Source organism: Lycorma delicatula, chromosome 1 (genome assembly GCF_047948215.1).
Source record: "Lycorma delicatula isolate Av1 chromosome 1, ASM4794821v1, whole genome shotgun sequence".
Classification (NCBI taxonomy): Eukaryota; Metazoa; Arthropoda; class Insecta; order Hemiptera; family Fulgoridae; genus Lycorma; species Lycorma delicatula.
Window position 1 is genome coordinate 190,831,429 of NC_134455.1, and position 24,071 is coordinate 190,855,499.

A 24,071-nucleotide genomic window follows, 5' to 3' on the forward strand; every position below is an offset into this window, starting at 1 on the left:
ACCCGATTTTAATAAATACAAAACGAAAAAACTTCGGTTATCTTTAAATTTCATTTAAAGATATTTTAATGAAATCGTGTAGCTGTATTTTAAGAACGTGATTTTACGGAAAATTAAAATTAAATTTTACGGAAACTTAAAATTAAATTTTACACAATATGAGGTAAAATATGAGGTGCTCTCGGTTTAGTTAGTGTTTCTGACTTGATTATGAAATTTAAAATAGACTCTTTCGTAAAGCAAAGTGTAAGAAACTTGTACAAAAGAATGATAATATCCGCGATACAAAAGGTCTCCTAGTTTTAAGCAAAAATTGTTAAACAAATAATTATTTACGTATAGATTACTACGGGTAGATTTAGATGTTGCTACGTTACGTGAAGCACGTACACTGTTTTAAACTTTAAAAGCCGATTTATAAACAATTGTAACATGCTTTTCTTATCTTTTATGTATCTCATTTAAAACGTTGAAGTAACATGTATGTTTGTTGAATTGAACGTAACAATTATGCGGTCCATTGAAATGCAGTTATGATTTACTACATTAAATTTACTGAGGAAATGCGATATAAAGATTATTGTTTAGTATAATCTTATATGTATTTATTGTCAAAACTCTTTACAACGATACTGTTAAAGGCGTATGGGGTTGTCAATTAAAATTTATTTTCTCTGAATGAGCCGTTTTTCAGTGAAAAAATAATTTGTAACTTTATCTCAAGTGTCGTAGTAAGATAATATACGAGTAGTTAAATAATAGTCGGAGCCTCTAAATTCTGAGTTCTATGTAAATATAGGGCGAGTTGATGGACATTGTTGGAAATTTTTTTTTCATAAACGAATGAAGACGTGTTTTAATTTTATTGCGATGTTTCAAGTTTTTAAAATTTGTCATATTCTTGCAAAAATTTTCGAAATCTGACTGATTTCAGAATACGGTTCTAATATTATTGCAAAATGCCGTGAGATCTAAATACAGTAATTAATCCGTATACTTACTGAAATATCGTTCTAACGATGAACGTTCAAATCTTTATTAGGGCCCTGAATAGATGACATCATTTTAGTGATACCTCACCTCACTCTACTATTTCACTCACAGTTTTTAACTAAATTTTCAATTTGTTTAATTTTTTTAATACATATGTAAACTGATGATGGCCGGTCTAATAATAAGAATTCGTAATTTGTGTGAGAAATAGCTGCTAGTTAAGAATTATTGTGGAATGCTTGTTAAGTAGTCTACTATTTTAGAGTAGAACTGTTCTGTTTAAACTGTAAGTGAAAGTATTTTCTTTAATGGATTTTTAGACTGTAACTAAATAAGTGAAGTATATAGCTCCCACTTCAGTACTACAAAAGTAGTGTAATAGTCGTTAGGGATTCTGAGAGTACCGTGACATCCTTGAGAAAAAAATTGATAAGAATACTTTATAATCCGGTCAGTAAAAAAGATGTAGGGGGTTGCGAGGGAGAACTGTCGGTGTTGGGAAATTCCGGTGGCGTGGAGCTGGCATCACTGTGTTGTTCGATCAATAACCCCGTCTGAGCGCCCCTACACGTGGATGATTTCCCTCCCTCTGTCCTTTGCCATCCGCCCGACACTCGTCCCTCCCTCCTCATGTATGCCTTCCCCTGTCTTCGTAGGTCTCGGGTGCACACATTCGCCCCGATTTAACTAGGCGGTATCGACGATGACAATACATGTTCGTAAATAACGTTTCCTACGCCTAATTATCTTTATTCTTTCTTACGGCAAAGGAAATAACAAGTAAATCCTTCGCACACTGCTTTCAAAAAAAATGTGGATAAAACTTTACGGACTGCAAAATAATTTTCAATCGTTTCTGAAAATCTTTACTTCAAAATAATAGCGTTAATTTTTCTCATAAGGTAACATCTTAGGCAAGATATTACTGAAATCAAGTAAAAATAATTTTCAACTAAAAAATAATTATTTAGATCGTTTTCGTATACCGGTCTCAGGCAACAGAAACATTTGCCTCCACCAACAGATACTTTTTATATATATGTATGTGTTTTATTGATAAATGTTCGATTTCGTTGCAGGAGATGATCTGTAGAGTAATCTTGTCACTTAATTTTAGTTCGTGCGAGAGATATCCCGTTCATGATACATCGAAGTACTTCACCTTTAACTCGCTTATTATTATTTCTTTTTTTGTAGCCCTAATTATTCCAGTACTACCATTTTGGAAAAATGAAGAAAAATTGAAGCTATCTCTGAACCGTACGGAAAGTTTCATGGATTCTCTCTGAGAAGGGATCCAAGATATGCTTGGGCGAACTTATTTATTGCTGAAATCTTTTTCTTTTATTGTTCCCTTAAATCAACAGACACATAAGAAAATAACGTAAAAGTTAACACCGTAATATAAGAACGGGGTTTTTTCTATATTTCATTGCAAAAAATCTGTTTTAAGTCGTATCAACATTTGTATTAATATTGTAAAAAAACCTAAACCGTAAACAGAATTTTCGTTGACAATAGCGAGCTATTGATTTTAGTTTTAAGATGATTCTTATCGGCTAGGATACGGTGAGTCTATTTATATCCGGTATGATGGCGGATATACATTTATGAATTCACATTTATTGCTAGAAGAAGTTTTAACTTTGATTTCTGCTAGGTATGTTTTTAAGTTCTTCATTTGTTTAGATGTAAAGTTGAACTCGGTAAGTTTGAATATTAACTCATCCGGTCTATGAAACATTTTCTTTAAACTTTCAAGCTCTCTTTAAACACTCGATTGATTTTTATTAGCGGAACTCCCTTCGTTTCTTATAACTATTTTTAAACTAAAGGCCGTTGACCTTAGTTTCGTTTGCATTGTCTCTCCACCCTTTTTAGTATGAATATAACCCGATCTTTTTTATTCTATTGTTTTTTCTGTGTCGGTAATGGCTGACGCAGGTAAAAATAAATGTACGCTTTAAATTTTGTTTTTAACTTTACCTTAAAAAAATATTATTATTTATTACGTTTTTCAGTCGTGTACGTCTGTAAGTATAGGCTTATGTAAAAATTATTATGTTGCATTACTACAAACTAATTGCTATATATAATTTTTACGTTAATTAATTTTATCTCTAATCGCTAAAAAAAAAAACCTGAAAGTTCATTTATTTATATAGAATTTATATTTTATTATGAAAGAAAAGAAAAAGTTACAGTAGAATTGAATTCACTTGCAATAAAAACATTAAATAAAATATATCCTTAAACGTAATAATAATAAAAAAACAGTAAAAAACGCAAAGTAAATAAGAACATAAAATAAAAATTAAACTCTGCCGGTTAATAACAAAGTAAATAAAAAAAAAATTAAGCCAAGTTAACTTAAGTTTTATTAACTGAAAACGACAAGAGCAAACTCCCTATAAAGCATTATGAAAAAACTTACGTGCAAGAAACTTCAACATACATTATTATCGGCGTAAATAATGTCCATCTGAAACAGAAAATCCAAAAATTGCTGAATTACTGATATTTCTTAAACAGATATTTTGTATAAAAAAACGGATAAAACTTTTTTTTTAGGTTTAGTGTTACATATGGAATTTTAATCTTATAGATGGGGTTTATGGTTGTCATGTAACCCGATTGCAACTAGAAATGATTTGTGTTTTAAGTCTGAAGAAATAACCCGAGGTCCAGATCTATATTCGCGGTATTTTATTAGCTGAAAATATATTTCATTCTTCGGTCGAAAAAGGTGCTTTCATTTCATTGTGCTAAAAAAATACGGATGAAAGCAATAACCTCGAATTTTTATCACTAGCGCTTTATTCGAAGATATTCTCAAACAATTTGATGGTAGAATCTAGGATAATAAAGATATATCGTTATCGAACGACAGCTACGCAATCGTGTATTCGAAGCTTTTACAGAACCTAAGCTAGCTTTTTCATTCTTTGTAGTGCATTTTCGGAAACTCTTTGGTATGACTTCGGGGAAACGGTTCTCTATCATCGAGATGATTGCAAAAATCTTGACAATTTCTGAAAGTAAATTTATCGTGAGTTTTTTCGTAAAAAAATTCTTACTTTCCTATTAAGATGTGAAGATAGGATCGAAATAACCCTCGGTATTAACGAGCCGCATTTTAATTTAATTTAAAAACTAGCCGTTCCTCCTACCCCGCTTTGAAATCCTCATAAGCGGATCAAATAGTTATGTAAATCCCTTCACGATATAAAATTAATTTGATATAGTTCTTTACTTGAGAATCCAGTCCTGCAAAATTCAATCACGGTAAATATAGGTTTGAAAAATTATTATTCGTTCGACATTACGCTGTATACGAACGTATTACCCACAAAAAATGTTTAAAAAATTCACCTTTGCAGTACTTTCTTACTTTACTCGGAAATAGTCAAAGTAAATACTTCCGAATTTTACCCAGAATTGGCTTTTAAAATTGCGCTAAAATGTTGCGGGAAGGTTTTCAAAACAGTTCTATAAATGAAATTTTTTTAATTTCTGTTCTACAACCCGAGTCTGTTTCTTCTTTATAGAGATTGTATTTACTTCAAAAGAGTTTTATAAAACCTTTTCTTTATGTTGTAATTTTTACGTTTCGAATAGACAACCTCTTCTTCGTTTTTTATGCTGCGTACACCGTTTCTATGCATCCGTTCGTCTCGCCTATTGCCACAGCTATCGCTTAAATTTCTTAATCCTTATATTACAAGTGACGATCAGCTGGTGGATTTTCTCTTTTAGTTAATAGTTTTTTCTTCATTGTTCAATCAGTAGGGTTCTGCTTCGACTTATTGCTGTTTTTATATTCGCGTTAAAATATATTTGTCGTGTTTAATCTAGATAATTTTTTTTTTTACTCAAGTTCGATGTAATTTCGAGTCGTAAAAATACTAAGATAAAATTACTAAGTCGTAAAAATTAGGCTATTCATTTATTTATGTATTTAAAAAATTTCGTCTAAAAACATTTTGGTCGTAAATCCACTTTTTATAAAATGTATAAATAAATAAAAACGGGTTCTTCCGGTTAATGAAAGTTCGTGACAATGGAACATGTGATACGTCCTTTAAAAAAATTTCATCACTTATTCCGAAGTTATTTAATTAATATCGATAGTAATCTTAGTAATAATTAATTTTATCATTGAAAAGCGATTAAGATCGACCGAAATAGTTAAGGTAAAGTTTATTTACAAAAATTAATGCCAAAATGAAAAATTTGTGTTTATTTTACTGATGTAAACATTGTTGTCGAGTGCCGGGTTGTTTTTTTTATTTTTTTAACATTTTAATTTTATTAAAACAAATTTTCAAGTTTCACTTTTTTAATTTAATTGAAATATTTATTATTTATTCGGTTTTTGAAAATTAAATACTTTAATTACTATTTTTACATAAAAATCATTTGTTTTCTTTTTTCTGTATACGTGTTTTCGATATAATCATGTGATTTTTATTCAAAAGTAAACTTCAAAATTTTTTTACATCTACACAGTACAATGAATCATCAGTTATCGTGTGTACTAAAACGTTGCAGCTTTTATAACTGTTTAGTTTAATGAGATGGATAAATTCTGTAAAATATATTTTATAATTTAAATTAATTAATGGTATATGAACTTTAAATATTTTTCTCTCTTTAACCTATTGTTGCTGTATGTTACAGGTACTCTGTATTCGGGTAAAATAACTTAGAGTATAAAATAACTGATATAATGTACCGATCTGTTTATTGTAATTCATTAGTACGAACTTATAACTTATTATATCTTAATTTCTTTTTCTTATGATTTATATTTATAAAGAAAAAAAAGTGGGTGAGTTCGAATATAATAGTTTTTTTTTAAATAGTAGTTTGGTTAATGACCTACTTATTTTTTACAATGTAGGAACAGTTCATCTAATTTTAATTAATATGATGTATTGATTACAGAGTTGTAAAAGTTACGGTTTATTGCGTATTACTTTTAAAGATTTTTTCTGTTATAAATTTCCACGACCCGGTAAAGAAGAGAAATTTTTAACATAATTTTCTAATGTAACATATTCATTATTAATAATTTTCTTTACCCTTTTGAAATATTTAAAAAATATTTAAGTATATAGGAACTTGTTGCCCTTCAAGATTAAAGATGTTTCAGAAACTGTAATGTTAATGACTAATGTGTCCATTGTTTACATATTACGTGAATTTGTAATTTGTATTTATCAATTTTATTTAAACTTGCAAGGCAGCATTTTGTAAAAATAAAAAATTTAAATTTTATTTATTGTTAAGCGTAGCACTTTAGTACATTTGTATTTATAAGATGGATGAGCGCTAGTGCTAAAACTTAATTAATCTGATAAAGTTCTTCTGTTAACAATAGATCACAAATCCGATAACTAACTTCACTATTGAATTCTGTATTCTTTCATACATTTTTATAATTTTGTACTTTTACAAAATAATATAAATAATAATAATAATAATAATGTTTTTACAAAGTTTATTTTTAACTTTATGTTCAAAACGTTAATAACGATAGAATATTAGTTGTGGATTTCATAATTTATTTAAAAAATTTAGTACATTAAAGCATATATAATAAAAACAATATTGCATTTATACATTTTAAGTAAAATATTGTGTACATCAAATATTTTTTTCATTAATGGATGTTTTTTAGTAATATTACTCAAGAATTTAGTAGGTCGCTAATTAAATCAGCTCGAAGTGTCAGTCATTTAATTGATCCAGCCCTATTTTTACCGCAAAGTATTAGAAATACTCGATGCCAAGTATTCAAAATTTACCGAAGCTCGGAAATTAATTGTCAGTGAATCGTAACGATACAAATTTAATAAATAGATTAATGTTGGTATTACGGTAGTAACCTGCTAAAAGTGTCGCCACTAAAAATATTTCACCGCTCAATTGATAGTCTGAAGTTATATATGAATTTAGCTGTACTAATTAATAAAGAGCGTACGGAAAGGACGATAGACTTGGAGTTGAGAGTCTGTTTCGTTCTTCTTTAGAATAAGTTAAAAAATCCTGCGCAGTCTCACAAGTAGTATAGCCATGTCTCTGATAAGGATGGTAAATTGTGCCCCGTACGACCTGATTGTTCCGCAAAACCTGGAACTTCTCTGGGAATAGAACACTGAAAATTGAATGTTATGAAAGTAAGATTGCCAATGCCCGATGGCCTTTGTAATTTTTAATAGACCGGTTACTGTCGGTTCCAAAAATTAAACTACATCATAACAGTTTCAAACAACATATACAATGCTGTAGGCGTTTTTAAGTGTGTAAATGGTAATAATAGCCGTTGTCCCTTAAAATCGATTCTTAGTGTAATACATCGCCCAAAACTACTCTTATTTTATATGGGGTTCTTCATATTTATATTTTATCGAAGTACTGAAATGATAAACTGCCTTGTAAAATGTGTGTTCTTTAGAATCAGGAATAGCATATGCTTTAGATAAATAAAATATTCCATCTGTTAATTACGGTAAAAGTGATGTCGATAAAAAATTTGAATACAAAAACGGTGACTCTACTCCGACTGGTTGGTATTGCGCCACCCAGGGGAGACTGATAAAACTTACTTTTTATTATGCTTACGCTAAAGTTTTTACTTTTAGCCGAACCATTTCAGCTACTGCACGAAGCTCTAGCGCTACGCTTATAATTTACTTTTGCTTTAATAGATGTGATTTATTATTGTATATGCAATATTAATGCTAAATAAAGTATTTTAAATTAGTCGTATAAAAGTATGTTCGTAAAATATTCCTTTTAAATTTATTGATAAAAGCGTGTTTTTCGTAATTAGTAATTAATGTGCTAAAACTTAGTGTTGAATATTTAAAAATAGATAATTATACATTTAATACGGCAGAATGAGTAAGAATAACTGTATTCTGTATTACTACATTTATACAGTGGAAGGAATTTTTATACTTAGTGGAAGTACGAAGGAGTGTTTGTTTCCGGCTGGCTGATCAGGTTGATTTCATTCGGTGCGAGTTTTCAAAGCATCTGCTTAGGCGCCTATTAACATCAGAATCTAAGCACGTTTAGAAGGTAGTCTAGATAACTTAAAACAGTTAAGTTTTGGATCATTAATGTGAGATAAGATGGGAATGCAGAAGTAGAAAATCACACAGAAGTGGTAAATCAATAACTGTAAGAAAATGTTATAAACCCTTAGGTGAAAAAAATCTACCAAGATAGTTTCAAAAAAGCAACTGTTGTATCTTTCCGTGTTTAACTTATTTTAACCCACACTTCGCTGAAAGTTAGTATTTTAAATGTATTTTAAAATGTATTTTAAATAATAGTTATTTTACAATAATTATTATACAAACATTTTAGTCGGTTAATGACATATCTTGTGATGTACTCTATAGCTGTAGTCGTATAGAGTCTAAAGGCCAGATGGCTTTTAGCCAGTACATTTTCTGCTGTCATGTATGAAGGCAATGCCGTGCGACTATGCTCTATTTTGGGGGTGAGAATGAAGTTGATATTTAAAACCGTTTGCCAGGATCTGTTGCTCGTTCAGCGCGAGTACTATTTTATTTCTGTTTTTTACTTCGCTATGGTTTCCGTATTATACATCGGTTAACATATTATTTATATGTCGACCGATTTATAAAAATTCCATCGTATAAAATAATTTCAACGGGTATATTTTGTTTTCTATCTATAAGTTGTTTACGATTTTTCATTGGTTTATTTTGTATTTATTACAATTTTTCTACTTGTCGATGTAGCCTGATACGTTTCTTTTTTTTGCAGTTGTTTGGGGAGACTTGCCTGACATTCATGGAGTTCCACCTGGACAGTGCAGAGTATTGCCAGGCTCAGCACAAATAAACAGTTGATTTTTGAGAAAAAAGGAAGAGAGACTTTGATCAGAGTGTTCCCGGCTGCCCTATCAGCGCGCCGACAAGTCATCTGGTGAGCTTCACGGGAAGAAAATTCTGCCCTTTGGAAGCGGCTTTAGTAAATAACATTATTGTGGATGGGGTGAACCGTTTACACGTGCGTTGGAACTGTTTGGTATCGGACTAGTGGAAGTTAATAAAGTAGTGGAAGTACGAGGGAGTGTTTTGTTTCCGGCTCATCAGGTTGATTTCATTCGGTGCGAGTTTTCAAAGCATATGCTTAGGCGCCTATTAATATTACTTTAGACTGATTACATGAATGTGCGTGAGTGTAATTCGTCGAGGAAGCAGTTAAATTCCTTTGACATAAAAATATCACACAACTGTTGTTCATTTTTAGTCCTCTGTAAGAAACTTTTGGCCAAATATTTTTTATAAACCGTAACAGTTTTTATTTTATTTTTTTTATGAACTCTCATCTCCTTTCCGTATTCTAAAAAAACTATTAGTTGTAGAATTATAGTTTTATACTTTTAACAGATCTGAGTTAGATTTCATAAAAAATTAGTCGCTATTTTTTTATGAAAAACATTTTATTTATAAATAAAATATATAAAAAAAATAGAAGATATAAAATCTCAAGTCGCATTTCGGTGTGTATTTTTTAACAGTTTTTATTTGAATTGAATGGCTTTAAATATTGAAACAATGAGGCAGAAGGACATCAGGCCACCTCCTTGTGAGATCGAATACAAGAACATGAAGTTCCTTATCACTGATCGACCAACCGACCAAAATATCCACAGTTATATTTTGGTAAGTGAGATTATTTTATTTATAGATTTTAGTTAAATATTAAATGTATTTGATGACATTCTTTTGTTATGTTGCAAAATAAGTTTGTTGCGGACAAATTTAGAAAATTTAACATTATCTTCTTTACTGTAAGCAGTATAATGTTATATTTCTTATAAAAAAATATATTCTCCTTCATACAGTCTTTAGTTAAATATTTTATTACTATTTTCACTATCAAAAAGTATTAGCAACATGAACAGTGTTAGCGCAGCAATTGTTTGTTAAAACTTATCTCTAATTTCCATTTAGGTTTTTTCAGGGTAGGCTTACATAATTTTAAATGTATTATACAGCATTAATTCACAATTTTCAACCAAGTTCTCTATTAAAAAGAAAAAATTCTAAAGTTTATAGATTTTTTGCACCTTCATTTACAAGTGTGTGCATGTGTGTAGTTGACAGCCATTTAATGTGACTTAAAAGCATATGTTGACCTGTGTTGTATTTGTTCATTTAATATGTTGTTTTTATGAAATTGCTTGTGTATGCTGATTTTTTGCTTGTGTTTGACTTCTACATGGTACATGTGCAATTTGTATCTTGTGGTCAATATCTTTTTATACGTATTGACTTGTAGAGGTTGATTCTGATATTCATAAAGTTTTGTACATAATGTGCAAAGTCATATCAATCCATGCAAATCATAAAACTGGAAACTCATACAAATATAATAATGTCAACATGGACATTTTACATAAAAAAAACCACCAATAAGGTGCTTTTGTATAATTCAAATAATATTAAATTTGACAAAAACAATGTATTAAAACATTGATTAGAATGTATACTACTTGACTATTTACTAAAGCATATGTTTACCGCTATTTACTTGACTATATGTTTCTTGTAACAAGAATAAAATAACAAATATAGGAACTCACCATAGTTATAAAAAAACCTCAACTGGAAGCATACCTCTAGTTATTTATCACACAGATTTTTTCTTTTTAAATAAAATAACCACAATTCAACATTCTGATCTGTGAATGAAATTTTTTTTATTTGGTCAAGAGTGAATTATTTTGTTGTCAAAATACTCTTTGATTTAAATACATTGATAAGAAGTTATCAGAATTGAAGCATGCTTAGAAGGTAGGCTAGATAATATAAAACAGTAAGTTTTGGATCATTAATGTGAGATAAGATGGTAATGCAGAAGTAGAAAATCACACAGAAGTGATAAATCAATACCTGTAAGAAAATATTATAAACCCTTTGGTGAAAAAAATCTATAAAGATCATTTCAAAAAATCAACTGTTGTAATATTTTAGGAAGACAGTTAGGTTAAAGAAGAACACAGTTACAAGGGATTAAGATGTCAGAACACAAAAGAAAAACAAAGCCACTAGGGTTTAATTTTCAGATAAATGTTTGAAGACAAAAGAAAAACAAAGTTACTGGGGTTTAATTTATTGATTTTGGTGCTGAATAATGTAGAGTAAAATAAAATGTTAAGAAAAACAGGGTTGAAATATAGAGGAGAAAGGTATTTTATGACATATACTAGAATCAAAATTTAGTTATGCATATAGTTTATTATAAAATGTGGATAAAATAAAGAACTCATAAAATTCAAATTAGCCTAACCAAGGAAAAATTATATGCAGAAAACAGACCTATAGGGGTGTATTGCACAGTCTACAACAAAGACAAAAGGCAGAGATAGGTTTTCAGACAAATAATATGAAAAAGAAAACTGGCAATCTCACTAGATGAAGTAGGTTGACGGTTGAACATGAAGGATTTAGGACTACTTAATTTATTTTTAAAAAGAAGTTTAAAAGGTTAAAATTATAAAAGATGAGAGTACGTAATAAAGATGTAGATTAATTATGCAAAGTATAGAAAGGAGTGCCAAAGCACGCCAAACCAGTAACAAAAAAGGATTCTGACAAAACTGGGCAGTATAAGTTATATACCCTGTTGTCGGTTATCTTGAGTTGTTGCAAGTTAAGTGCCAAATGTAAATACCAATATATTTTTTATCATCACTGAAAAATGTATTAATTAATTTTTTTGTGTTCTAGGTAGCACTGTAAACAAAAGCAAAAAATTTGAGTTATACTATTGAAATAAAATAACTGTTTTTATCTCCTCATTAGAAACACTTGTTCTTATATATCAATAATTGTAAAGCCATTCTTAAATTATTCAAATCATTGTCTTCACTTTTTTTTGCAATTTAAAAACCATTTTCTTATCGACCTAGTTTTTTCATTTCATTTCATTGTTTAAAAGAAATTAAATCCGTTCAACTGAACCACTGTATTGTTATGTAGGAGTGAATGATCAGTTCTAATTTTTATTTAATAGTTTCCAAGTTATGTTTTTGGTCAGGATTATGTTGATGTTATTTCTGTAAAAAATAAAAAAGGTTCACCTGAAACTACTTTGAAATTAATTTGACTTAGTAGTAAACAAGTATTTAAAGCGATTCCCTAAATTTTTATTTAAATTACACATTGTATGCTGATTTACAAGTTTTTCCTTTAGGTCTCTATTGGGATTATTTTCATTGTAAAACCGTTTTTACATTTTAGGTTTTTATTCTCTTTTTACAGTTTGCAATGAAGTATGAATAGGAATATCATGTAGAATTCTTCATGTGTTGTTAGCTCATCAGAAATGTATCTTTCGGCTCTTTTTTGTATTATAGGTCATGGTGGATTACAGATCAATCAGAAACTTGTGATAAAATTAACTTGTTATAAGAGAAGTTCTCAGTGAAGTGACATTTTATTTTTGTGGTTTATATGTGTATTTAGGTTTACTGCTGTATGAAAATCTTGTTTACTGTGAATTTCCGGATAAGTAAATGAATGAATGAATTTCCGGATGGAAATTCATTTATTTGTTGGGTGAAGTCAAATGTTGCAATAATGTGCAATATTTTTATGGTAACATTTATTATATATTATGTGCATACCATATAAAAAAAAATTTGATCATACCATAAAAAATATTAGGCTAACTATATTCAGTTCTATATATTTTTTTTTTAACTGTCGCCCTTACAAATTTTAATATGAATTCAGTTTAATAAAAACAGCTAAATTCCATCAACATAAAGTATTGTACAGCTGAATAAAAGTCAATTAGAAAAATTCCTTGCCCAAATTGTCACCATCATTACTTTTAAATTGGTCTTTCTCAGCCGGAAACAGTTTAATCACCAGTTATGGAAGAACTATTTATTGGAGAACTTTTTTCTACAGTAAATGTGAAAAAAAATATACATGTATATAGTGTGTGTGCATGTTTCTTTTTGCTACAGATAGCACAAAGAAAAAATATGAATGATGTAAGCTTAGATGGAATAAGACTTGTAAACGGATCAAAGAACAGATGAAAGTACATGATGTCATCATGAAAGTTAAATAATTAAAATGGCAGTGAGCAGGCCTTGTAACAAGAAAAACTGATGGCATATGAAATAAATTAGCACTTGACTGGATATCAGTAGCACATTGGATTGATGATTATCAAGTAGATTGGACCAAATTTACAAAAGATCATACAAGACCATATTAGTTGGAAATGTGCTGAAGAAGCCTTCATCCAGCAGTAGATTGATAACGGCTGAAATGATTATATATAACAAAACTTGCCCCATATTTTAGGATCATTTAGTCAAGCTAGATGATGGCTGTTAAAATTTTATAGATTCATTTTGTTTATTACATGGTTCCATAAAGTAATTGATAAACTGAATGTAATTAGTGACATGCAGGTGCAGGAACTTGCAAATCCAGTAAAGATCCTTCAAGCCATTTTATTTAAAACATCTTTATTGCCTACCTTTGCAATAAAAAATATGTTGATCCACTCACAAATATTAAATATGAAGGTCAGGTTACATTGATTTTTAGTAGTTGAGCTGGACAAGGTTAGTAAATTGGAAGATTTGAAAGTTAAAGGAAAGATTTTACAACCAGTGGATATTTAAATGATAAAATATTGCTAATATGTGAAGATGAGTGAAAGCGTACCTCTTCAAAGTTTTGTTGTGCTGTGTTGGATTTGCCTATGTTTTAAGTTTTGCCAGAAATAATATGATAATTACTGTAAACACCTGGGATTTTAAAACTTAATACATTATTAATTTTTATATAAATATTGTAAGATTAATTTATGTAAATTAGCCACTAAACTAATGTTTTGTTTGACAACATTGATAAATAGTTAATGAGTAAATAAAAAGTGATATAAATTTATTTTTGGCATAGAATGTCAAAAAATATTTCATTTATATTTCCTTATGTTATAAAAGTATCAATTTTGAGAGGAGGTTCAACCCCTTCCCCTTGTGTGTGAGAAGAAAATAAGGAATTCTAAGTTTTCATCTTTAATTACTTTAATTCAAAAACAACTGTTTTAGAGAGGTAATGCATGACTTTGTTTCAGATATGGAAAGCATTTATTACACTTGTAGTATATAATGGATAGTAAACTTAAGATTATTTTCCTTTTTATAAACTAGTTTGAATTGCATTATGGAAACAGTTAAATTCAATAAAAAAAAACAGTTTTATATCATGCTTTATCTGGTTTATAACATCAGTTTAAATTATAAAAAAAGGTTATCACTTAATTGTAATCTTCCAAGTTATTGGAATTTTTAATTATCTAATGAAAGTGTGTTACACTACTGTTTAAAATTTTGAAACAATTTTGATGTTTCAAACATTAAGTTACACTTCAAAGTTAATGAAATTGCAATGTACAGTAGTAAATTTAGTCCTTTTTTTTGTATTATTTAGGTCAGTTAAAAAATGATTGTGGATCATTTTGCTTTTGTTTGCTTATCTCTTTTTATTTCCTTCTTCATGTACTTTCTCACCTCATCTATCCTCTTGCTTTTCCAAATACGATGTTGGCATTATTTTTTTTTTTTTTAATAAAAATAATTTTTATTGCCTTAGATAATTCACAGTGTTGTGCTTATTTACAATAAAAAATGTATATTTTAAGTGTTTTTTTATTATTATTATTATTAATTATCAGTTATTCACTTTAGTCTACATGGATGAGATTAAATTTAAATAAATTAGAGACTCTGTATTTGTAATTTATTATAAATTTAAAAAATTTCAGGATTATCTCTTTTTGGAACTAATAAAACTCTATGTTTATTATTGTATGTTTTAGGAATTGAAAAAACATAAAGTAAAGGATGTTGTCAGAGTATGTGAACCAACATACAAAGTAGAGGAGTTGAAAACCGAAGGAATCACAGTTACTGACCTTGCTTATGATGATGGTACTTCACCACCTGCTGAGGTAATATTTCAATTAATTTCCATAATTTGTTGTGTATTTTTCACTATATTATTGAATTACACAAGAGAAAGAAATTGCAAAAATAGATTTTTTTGCAAAAATATCCCTTTTGACAGTGAGTTGTTTTAGATGTTACTGGTAACATACCTATTGCGATGAGGTTTTAAATTGAAAAAATTTATTCTATTTTTAATGTATTGTCATAAAATTTTTCACTCAAATTCGTAACTATAGCCAGTGAAATTCAATTTCACGGCCTCAATATTTTAACATTCATGGATGTTCATCTTCAAAATTTAGTCATTGTCCATTTAATCCAGTCAGATCATTATTTGTTGTATGTTTCCATATTTCATTGGAAAGATTCTATAATGCCATACTAAAATAAAAAATGAAAATTTAAACAGAGTATCAAATTCAAATATAAGCTGTCACTAGTCTGGTACAAACCTCTATCCAGATAAGACATCTTCTGTATTTTTAACTGCTATAAAGTAAGAAATTGTAACTTGATCCCTTGAAAAAATCACAAATGTAATCAATGCTAATGTGAACTAATGAATATGCTGGATAAAGCAAAAAGTCAAAATCATTAATACACCAGCATATTACCAGAAGTTATTTCTTGCAAAAAGGGCATATTGATCATGGGTTAAAGCAGTATTTTCAAAGCAGTACGGATAATAATACATATCACTGATGTCACTTGTTTTCATTCAAGTGATTTCTCAGCCTCAAACACACTTATGAAACACATTAATAAACATCAAATATTGATTCATTCCATAAATTCATAATATAGTATTTTAATAACTTATTGAATGACAAACTAAATTATTATTGTGGTTATATATGCCTAAACTATATATACTAATTATATATATTATTATTATTATTATTATGCTTTTACGGCCAACATGGGACCACTTAAGTCAATTTTAGTTGGATCTTTTCTGAGAAAAGCGTGTTATTTTACTCTTCCGAGCTGCCCAGTATTTCTTCATCCGTTCAGATCTTGCTTTCTTTTCTTCATCCGTAAACACCCTCTTCGTTGTATTTTGTCGTTTGTCTGTCTTTTGTTTAAATCTAATGCTTTTATCTTTTAGCTTTGTAATTTTTCCAGTTTTATTCTGTAGGTCAGTCAGGGAAATTCCCAATTCTTTCATATCTTCTCTAATTTCTTTGATCCATCCTACTTCTAGCTTTTGGAACCAGAGCTTTTCAATGATATTTCTTGACAGTCTTGTTTGCGGTGTTCTTATGAGATGACCAAAGAAAGAGATTCTTTTTTTCCGCATAGTATCATAGTATATTATATATATATATATATATATATATGAGTAATTTCAACATTTAAAACAGCTGTTAAAAAAAATTAACCTGATTGTTCAGTTCATATTTAATTAAAATAAATATTTACAGCTTAATATAAAATAGTAGATGTTTTTTAATTTTCATAGAAAATTATATATTTTTGTTTCATGGAAAATTGTATTACGTATTGCATAGCAATATTACATTGTAGTGTATTACAGTAAAAATTTCATAATAATATTTATTTCATAATTATATTTGTTGAAAGTGAAAAATAAGTTTAAAAACTGAAAGAAACTCTACCAGAAGTATAATTATAGTTAAAAAAAAAGTCTGATAATAAAAAAAGTAAGTTATTATCGGAGTGATCAAAAAAGTTAACATAAAATCAATGTCTGCCTGTTATGGACTATAATCACATTCCTGTCGTCTACCAACAAAAAATAATGATTCAAAATTTCTGTTGTTTATCTCTGTAACAAAAAAAGATAAGTTAGGAGGACTTAAATACTTAATTCCCGCCTTGTTGGAGTCATCCTCTAGCAGTTTGCCGGTTAATCTACTGAAAAATTATTTTGTGAATGTAACAGATACCTACTTAAGTTATATTTTTGTTGTTTTGATGTTTATTTAAAAATTTTAGGTAGTGGATGAATGGTTTGAGTTGCTAAAACGTCGTTTCAAGGAGTGTCCTGATGCATGTGTTGCTGTGCATTGTGTGGCTGGACTGGGCAGAGCACCTGTGCTGGTTGCACTTGCTCTTATTGAATTAGGCATGAAGTATGAAGATGCTGTTGAATTAATTAGACAGTAAGTAATAAAAAAAAAAACTTATTTGTTAAATATTATTTATAAAGTATTTTCTTTGATGATGGTAGCTTTCAGTAGTTTTTTCTGCTGGTTAAATGTATATAATTTATATTAGTGATGTTAGTTTTAATGTTTCATTTCTAAATACTTGTGCAGAGAGATCTAACAACAACTTAGTTGATGGATTTCTCCAAAGCAGATGCAATACTGTCATATCACCTAAGTAGCCCATTTTTATAATAGCATTCGCTCAGTTTACTGTAAATTGCTAGACAGTACAGTATACATCTTTGTCTTATATGGCTTACCTGGACACTTGCAAATCTCTAACCCCTAATTTTAGTACTATATACATCAGCCCATGGAAGCTATAAATACCCCTGGTGATACCACATCTTGTGTATGTAACCCCAGCTGATTACCATGATAAGGATGTAGCCTCCTCTTCTACAATTGATATCACATTTTAACACGTACTAATGAACAAGAGTAATTATTGTCCACAAGCATGCTGGATCAAGAATTAGGTTAGCCATTTTCTTCAATCATCTGGCTAGTACCAACATCAAATTGTTCTGAATCAGAATACTGGTGCTGTATGAGTTTTAAAAACCTGAATCTGGTCAACATGATGAAAAACATACATATGTTTTTACTCAATTCACAAAGTTAAAATACAACACTAAGAATGTTCATGTAGTAAATAATGAGTAACATAAATACACAATATTATACTGGATATTACTTTTGATGGCACTATACTCATTATGAAAGCAACATAAAACAGTTATCATATTTTATAATGTAAAATGTACACTGTCAACCTGATTTATAATTTACTATGGAACATGATTACAATAAATAACTTAATAAATAAACCTACTGCAACCGATACACTTAACAACACATCTTCATCACTTCACAACACAAACACACGCTTTTTTCCTACATATTTCATCATAGTATACATATCCTTATTAGCCAACAACTGGGCTACAAGACACTATATAACAAAATATTTACCACAGTTAAAACAGCTATTCACAGATGTCATGTTAAATAAAGTAATTACAAAGTCAGAAATACTCTGTTACAGAAAATATATAATATTAACATATACATAGACAAATAACTGTATGAAATTCCTAATATTATAAAAGAAAAGATGACCATATTGCTTTCAAAACCACAAACAAGATTGATCATTCAAAAACTAACAAACACAACAACTTAGGAATACATAAATTAAAAACACAAAGTGACTGGACACACATTTATCCACATATATAAAGAACATTTGAGATATAAACTGCACAATCTAATTATACATATAGTAAGTAACATAAGTCACAAACTTAATACAGATGGAACAATATGAATGTAGCAAACCCAATTAATCTTAAAAAAAAATTCTGTTTTATGAAGAAGTCCAACTTAGATTAAATGTATCCCTTATCCACATACTAAAGAGGTTGCTGAACCTTTAAGATCAGAACCATTGACAGCAGCACTATTTTTACTAGCAAGTTTTATAAAACTTCAAAAAAAAGTTTTTCTGAACCACGAGTTTCGCGTATCAAGAGAATAGATTTAAAATTTTTATTTTGTTTTCAGTCAAATTCATTACTTTTGTTTTTACTTTTTAATATACATTACAATAATTTTTAAAAGTATTAAGCATGAAAAGAGAAAACCATAATAGTTTTTGTTATCAGTAATACAAAATCTCTAAATAAACTTAACTGTTTGTTTAATGTAATATTTATTTAAAAACATATTACTGTACTATAAACCAGTTACTATACATTTCTGAATTTTTTTCATTTTGTTTTTGTTTTAAGTAGCAGGTAGGTTAATAGTTGTATGCAGGGATTAACAAAAAATCTGCATAAACGTGTCTTAGGCCATTTTATCCTTAACTCACACTCCTTTCCAGGATGCTCTTACCAGATCTTTCAGTGTTATATATCCATCAGCATTTAAGAAATAATTTTAGCTAGTATTGGCAGGTAAGTAGACCTTATATGTAGGCAATTTTGGTAGAGCTTTCTGTTCACAGATGTTGCATTCACCACTTTTAGTTATTATTCCTTACTCAATTTTTCATCATAAGGTTATTGTTACTTAAAATCACTGTTTCTACTATTTCTAATATTAGGTAAAATTTCAGAAATTAAAGTTATTTTGAGTTTATGAAAAAGACAGATCAATTTTTAAGAATTAGTTGGATGGATAAGATTCCATTATGATTTTTAAAAAGCTTGATTGATATAATTTCTTATGAATAATCTATTATATTTATGTACATATTATCTTTGTTGCATCGTTTTATGAAAGCTAATTTTAAGTTAGATTTTTTATTTTATTTAGTATCTATTTTAATGTTATAATTGATCTATTTAACTAAAAAAGTATATTTTTGCAGGAAGAGACGTGGTGCCATCAATGCAAAGCAACTCGCCTTTCTTGAAAAGTATCGCCCAAAATCCAGATTGAAACTAAAAAATGGTCATAAGAATTCCTGCTGTGTCCAGTAATGATAGTGTGTTTAGAATACAGATAAATATATTATTAAAATTCTTGTTAACATTATAACAACTGTTTTGTAGCAGGATTTTTGTTATTATCATTACTTTTTAATTTGCAAATGTAATATATTAATATTAAATTAACTTAACTTATATATAATTTTAATTTTTTATTTAGTATTAGTTAATAATAATAATAATAATAGTTATAATGATTTATTTTATTTTCTTTACTGCGTCGCTGAATTACAACCAAAAGCGATGGATCCAGGAGGGGAGTAGTAATAATTGTTATCATAGTTGTTCCACCTAACTCCCTATACATCACAGAACTCCAGAGTATTTAGTGATTTGAAGCAATCGCTATTTTATGTGTAAGCATACTGTTGAATTGGATACCATTAAAAAAAGTGCTTGAAATAGGTAATACTTCATTCGCTTGCATAGTTATGGCTATATACACAATTTATTATTTTATTATATGTATATGTATTGTTCACTTATTGTTTAGAAAGTACCATTGTTTTATGTATTTCTTTTATGGTGATTGATTACCACTTATTTTATCACCACATGTTCTTGTGAAAGTCAAGTTTTCAAAGTAGTTTATTTTTTAGTATAGGGAGCACTTACCATTAGCCATAATTGTAATAAATTAAATCAAATACCTGTCAATCTTTAGTATAATGTACTATATTCAAGTAATTTTAAATTACTTAATATCTTTTAATTTCCATTAAATAGTGTTTCTTAAAGTCATTTATTCAATGTCTGATTAACCTGGATTTAAGTTTTAAGAATGATACGCAGTTACTGTATTTGTATAAATAAAAGTTATTATTGTTTTGTGTCTATTAGATCAATTTCAATATTAGGAAATACATAATCCTGTTAGTATTGTATTCTATATAATATAGATAATAATTACTGTGAGCTGTCATTAATTAACTTAATGTTGTAGCAAACAAGAAACATAAACATGCACATTGTGTGTAAATCATTTTTTCTTATTTATGTTTGCCAGATTACTGCACTCATTTATCTTTACTTTTAAATATTTTTTTTGGATATTCAATCAAATATTTATAGAAGTGAGAATTTTCAGCTCGCAGATCCAAGTTTTCTATGTTCATAGCAATAAGTAAATCAATATTATAATTTTATTTCTATCCTGTAATTTATACCGATGATATTTTACTATTTCTCTTGCCATTGCGATCGGATAACTGGAATCTAATTTAAAGCTGGATTTTCTACATTTTTCCATCGATAATGATTAATTACCCTTTTAGGGTTAATCTGAAAAAAGTAAACTAGTTTTGTCTTCCTGTTAGAATAAAATATTAATTCTCAAAATCACATCAGAAAAAAAATTTGAGTAATATTGCAACACATAAAAAAAAGATTAAGAAACCAAATTGTATTATTTAAAACTTGGTAGTCAAATTTTATAAATGTTATTTAATTGTTTGCATTTTAATTTTAGAATGAGTTTTATAATATTCTCTTTGTTTTATTAAATTACATTATTTTTCTTTGTTTTAATTTATAGTTAGACTTTACAATTTAATTCTGTATAAATAAACCTTTAAAAAAGTTTGCACTCTGACAGCTGTTGCCTAGGTTATAAATTTCTTAGAATTCCACAAACTTTGATAACAGTGAAACTGTTATCAAGGTTTTGTATTTGATTCTCAGATTTCATTTTGTTGCATAATCTTGTCTCGTGATGTTTTAATTTCTACAAGATCTAGCTAATTAATAATTATTTTGCTAATTTTGTTAATTTGTCCCCTATCAAATTTATTGCATATGTGTTAGTGCATTAATTCCATGGTAGTGCTCATAGTTTTGTTTCTTTATAATACTTTATTAAAACATAAATTTCTGAACACTGCCAAAATGGGATGGAGTTTTAAAGTGATTGTTAAAAAGAGGTATGAACAGGCCAACATTACCTGCTCATGTCTTTTTTAAAGTTGAGAAGAAAATAGTTTCATTAGACAGGATGTTAAGCTTATGTGTCTTTGACTTATTGTAATCTTTAACTTATGTATGTGTGGGCATGTATGTATGATTATATATTTCAAAAGCTATATCCTATTGTCTTAGAATGAGTGCAATTTATTTTCCTTCTCTTCCTATTTGCCTCCCCTCAATCGTGGTTCCATCTATTGTATGATGCTGCTTTGATATTTTGAACTTAGCATAACATTTCACTCTAATATTTAATTATTTTTATATACTGATTTTTAATATTTATTTATGTATAGGTGCTTATTAAACTTTACTGGTTTACTCTACAAATTTAAGTTTGCTTGCAAAACACAGTTATGTAGTTTGTTGAACCACAGATGATAAGGTCATCAACTTCTGATAAACTTTTGTATTATAATTTCTTTTTTAGCTTTTTTATTCTACTTTTTTTTATGTTTCATGTGTTATTATTTCTTGCTCAGGATAAATTCAAATTCTGTTTTTTTTTTTGTTGAACAAGTCAAATTTTAATTAGTACTCATAACTTCTAATTGCCCAAACATGAACAGAGATCACTTAATGACTAGTCTGGTCAATATTATTAACTATTTATTTTAATTATTATCTTAATTTTATATATTTTTAATCTTTTGATTTTTACTACTACTACTACTACTACTACTACTACTACTACTATTACTACAATATTTAGTTTTTGTGTTTTTAATTTTTGAGTATACATATTTATAAATATTATCTATATTTTTTAACTTGTAATCAATGTGTTTGTGTAAGTGAAGTTTGTGTTGAATCATTGTCAAAGAATAAAAAGTGCATGAGAATATATAAGAACCAAATGAAAATTAAATTGAATGATGTATGTAAAAAACTGATAAAAAATAAAAATATTCTAAAATTATTTCATTGATTTTTATATTACCTTTTGCCTTTTTATATTACCTTTTAATATAATATATATATATATATATATATATATATATATATCTGTGATGCAACTACAGATGCTATTTGGAAAGTAACTTAAGATTTGTTAAAAATACCAATTAATAAAAATTAATCATCTTTTAGCTACTTTTCTACATAATTGCTGCCCAAATTTAAGGCACCTGTCATTTCTGTAAGAGGTTTTAAATGCCCTCATCATAAAACTCTACTGCCTGTGAATCAAGCCAGATACTAACACGCAGTTTTTCAACTCACGGGAAAAGGTGATATTTACTGGGTGTCAAATCAAGGCTGTATAGACGATGGTTAAACAACTCCCTTTTGAAACTGTCTATTTAGCATTTAGTGCAAAATGCAGTATGTGGATGAGTGTTGTCAAGAAAAAATGATGCCTGAACTCAGCATGCCACCACGCCATTTGTTTTGTATGGCACTTCTCAATTTCTTCAATGTCTTGTACTAAGTTTCATCATTCATTGTCTTACCTCTTTCCACAAAATCAACCAAGATCACACCTTTACAGTCCCAAAAAACAGATGCCATCAACTTGTGTTGATGGCATGTATTTGATGGCCTGTCAAGTGTTTGACAGGCCTTTACAGGTTTTTGAGAACTGGTGCCCCCAATGTATTGATTGAGCTTTTGTTTCCACATTAACAAATCTAACTCATGTCTCATGGCCTGTTATCATGTGGTCAAGGAATTCATCCTTCTCGTTATGGTAATTGTGAAGGAAGGTTAGTGCTGACCCCATCCTTTTCTTTGTGTTCATCTGAAAGAATCTTAGGCATCCAGCGAGCACAAAATTTGTAGAAGCCTAACTTATTGGTTACGATGTCATATATCTTATATCGTCTAGAGACAAATTTCTTCTATTTTCACATCGACACTTGCAAGAACTATGATAATTTAGTGTCATCCACTTCTTTCATTGTCATGAATATATGTTTGACTTTCCCAAAACATATGGAACCATTGTCTTACTGCACTGTCACTCATAATATTCCCTCCAAATAATGCACAAAGTTCATAATGAATTTCAGCGGCTGACAAGTTTTTGCTTGAAGGATGATGGCACGCACTTAACAGTTGGGATTTTATATGGCAGCAGACAATTTCGAACAAAAATATTGCAGGAAGAAACAATGAGTGATATTTCCAATAACAGTACTAGAACCATGCTGAAACTGGGTTGCACAACTGTGCAAAGTCAGAATCACCATCCCCAGTGCTTCACGCAATACCAAGGGCCGGAAGTCAATTTCTGAATAGCCCTCATGCAAATCGAAACTTCAATAAAGGCAAGTTCCAGATTGTCTTTCCTGTTGAATGGCCTAATTACATGACTCCAAGCTTAGTTAAGATTTAATGATATATTTCCATTACAATAGAATCATGAAAAATAATAATAGCAATTTTTTTTATATCTTGCTTATGACAAGAAATTAA

At 28.8% G+C, this 24,071-nt stretch overlaps 1 protein-coding gene across 3 annotated transcripts in view; it reads left to right on the forward strand.

The window, feature by feature from the left end:
• PRL-1 (protein-tyrosine phosphatase 4A family member PRL-1) overlaps positions 1-22,575 on the forward strand; it is a 94,648-nt gene extending 72,073 nt beyond the window's left edge. For all 3 annotated transcript variants that reach the window (XM_075368961.1, XM_075368968.1, XM_075368951.1), the window contains exons 2-5: positions 8,800-9,704; positions 14,896-15,027; positions 16,985-17,151; positions 19,577-22,575. In XM_075368961.1, the coding sequence (XP_075225076.1) occupies positions 9,576-9,704; positions 14,896-15,027; positions 16,985-17,151; positions 19,577-19,688 (540 nt within the window). In that variant the 5' untranslated portion in view covers positions 8,800-9,575 and the 3' untranslated portion in view covers positions 19,689-22,575. The remainder of the gene's footprint in view (positions 1-8,799; positions 9,705-14,895; positions 15,028-16,984; positions 17,152-19,576) is intronic.
• Positions 22,576-24,071: the final 1,496 nt, after the last annotated feature.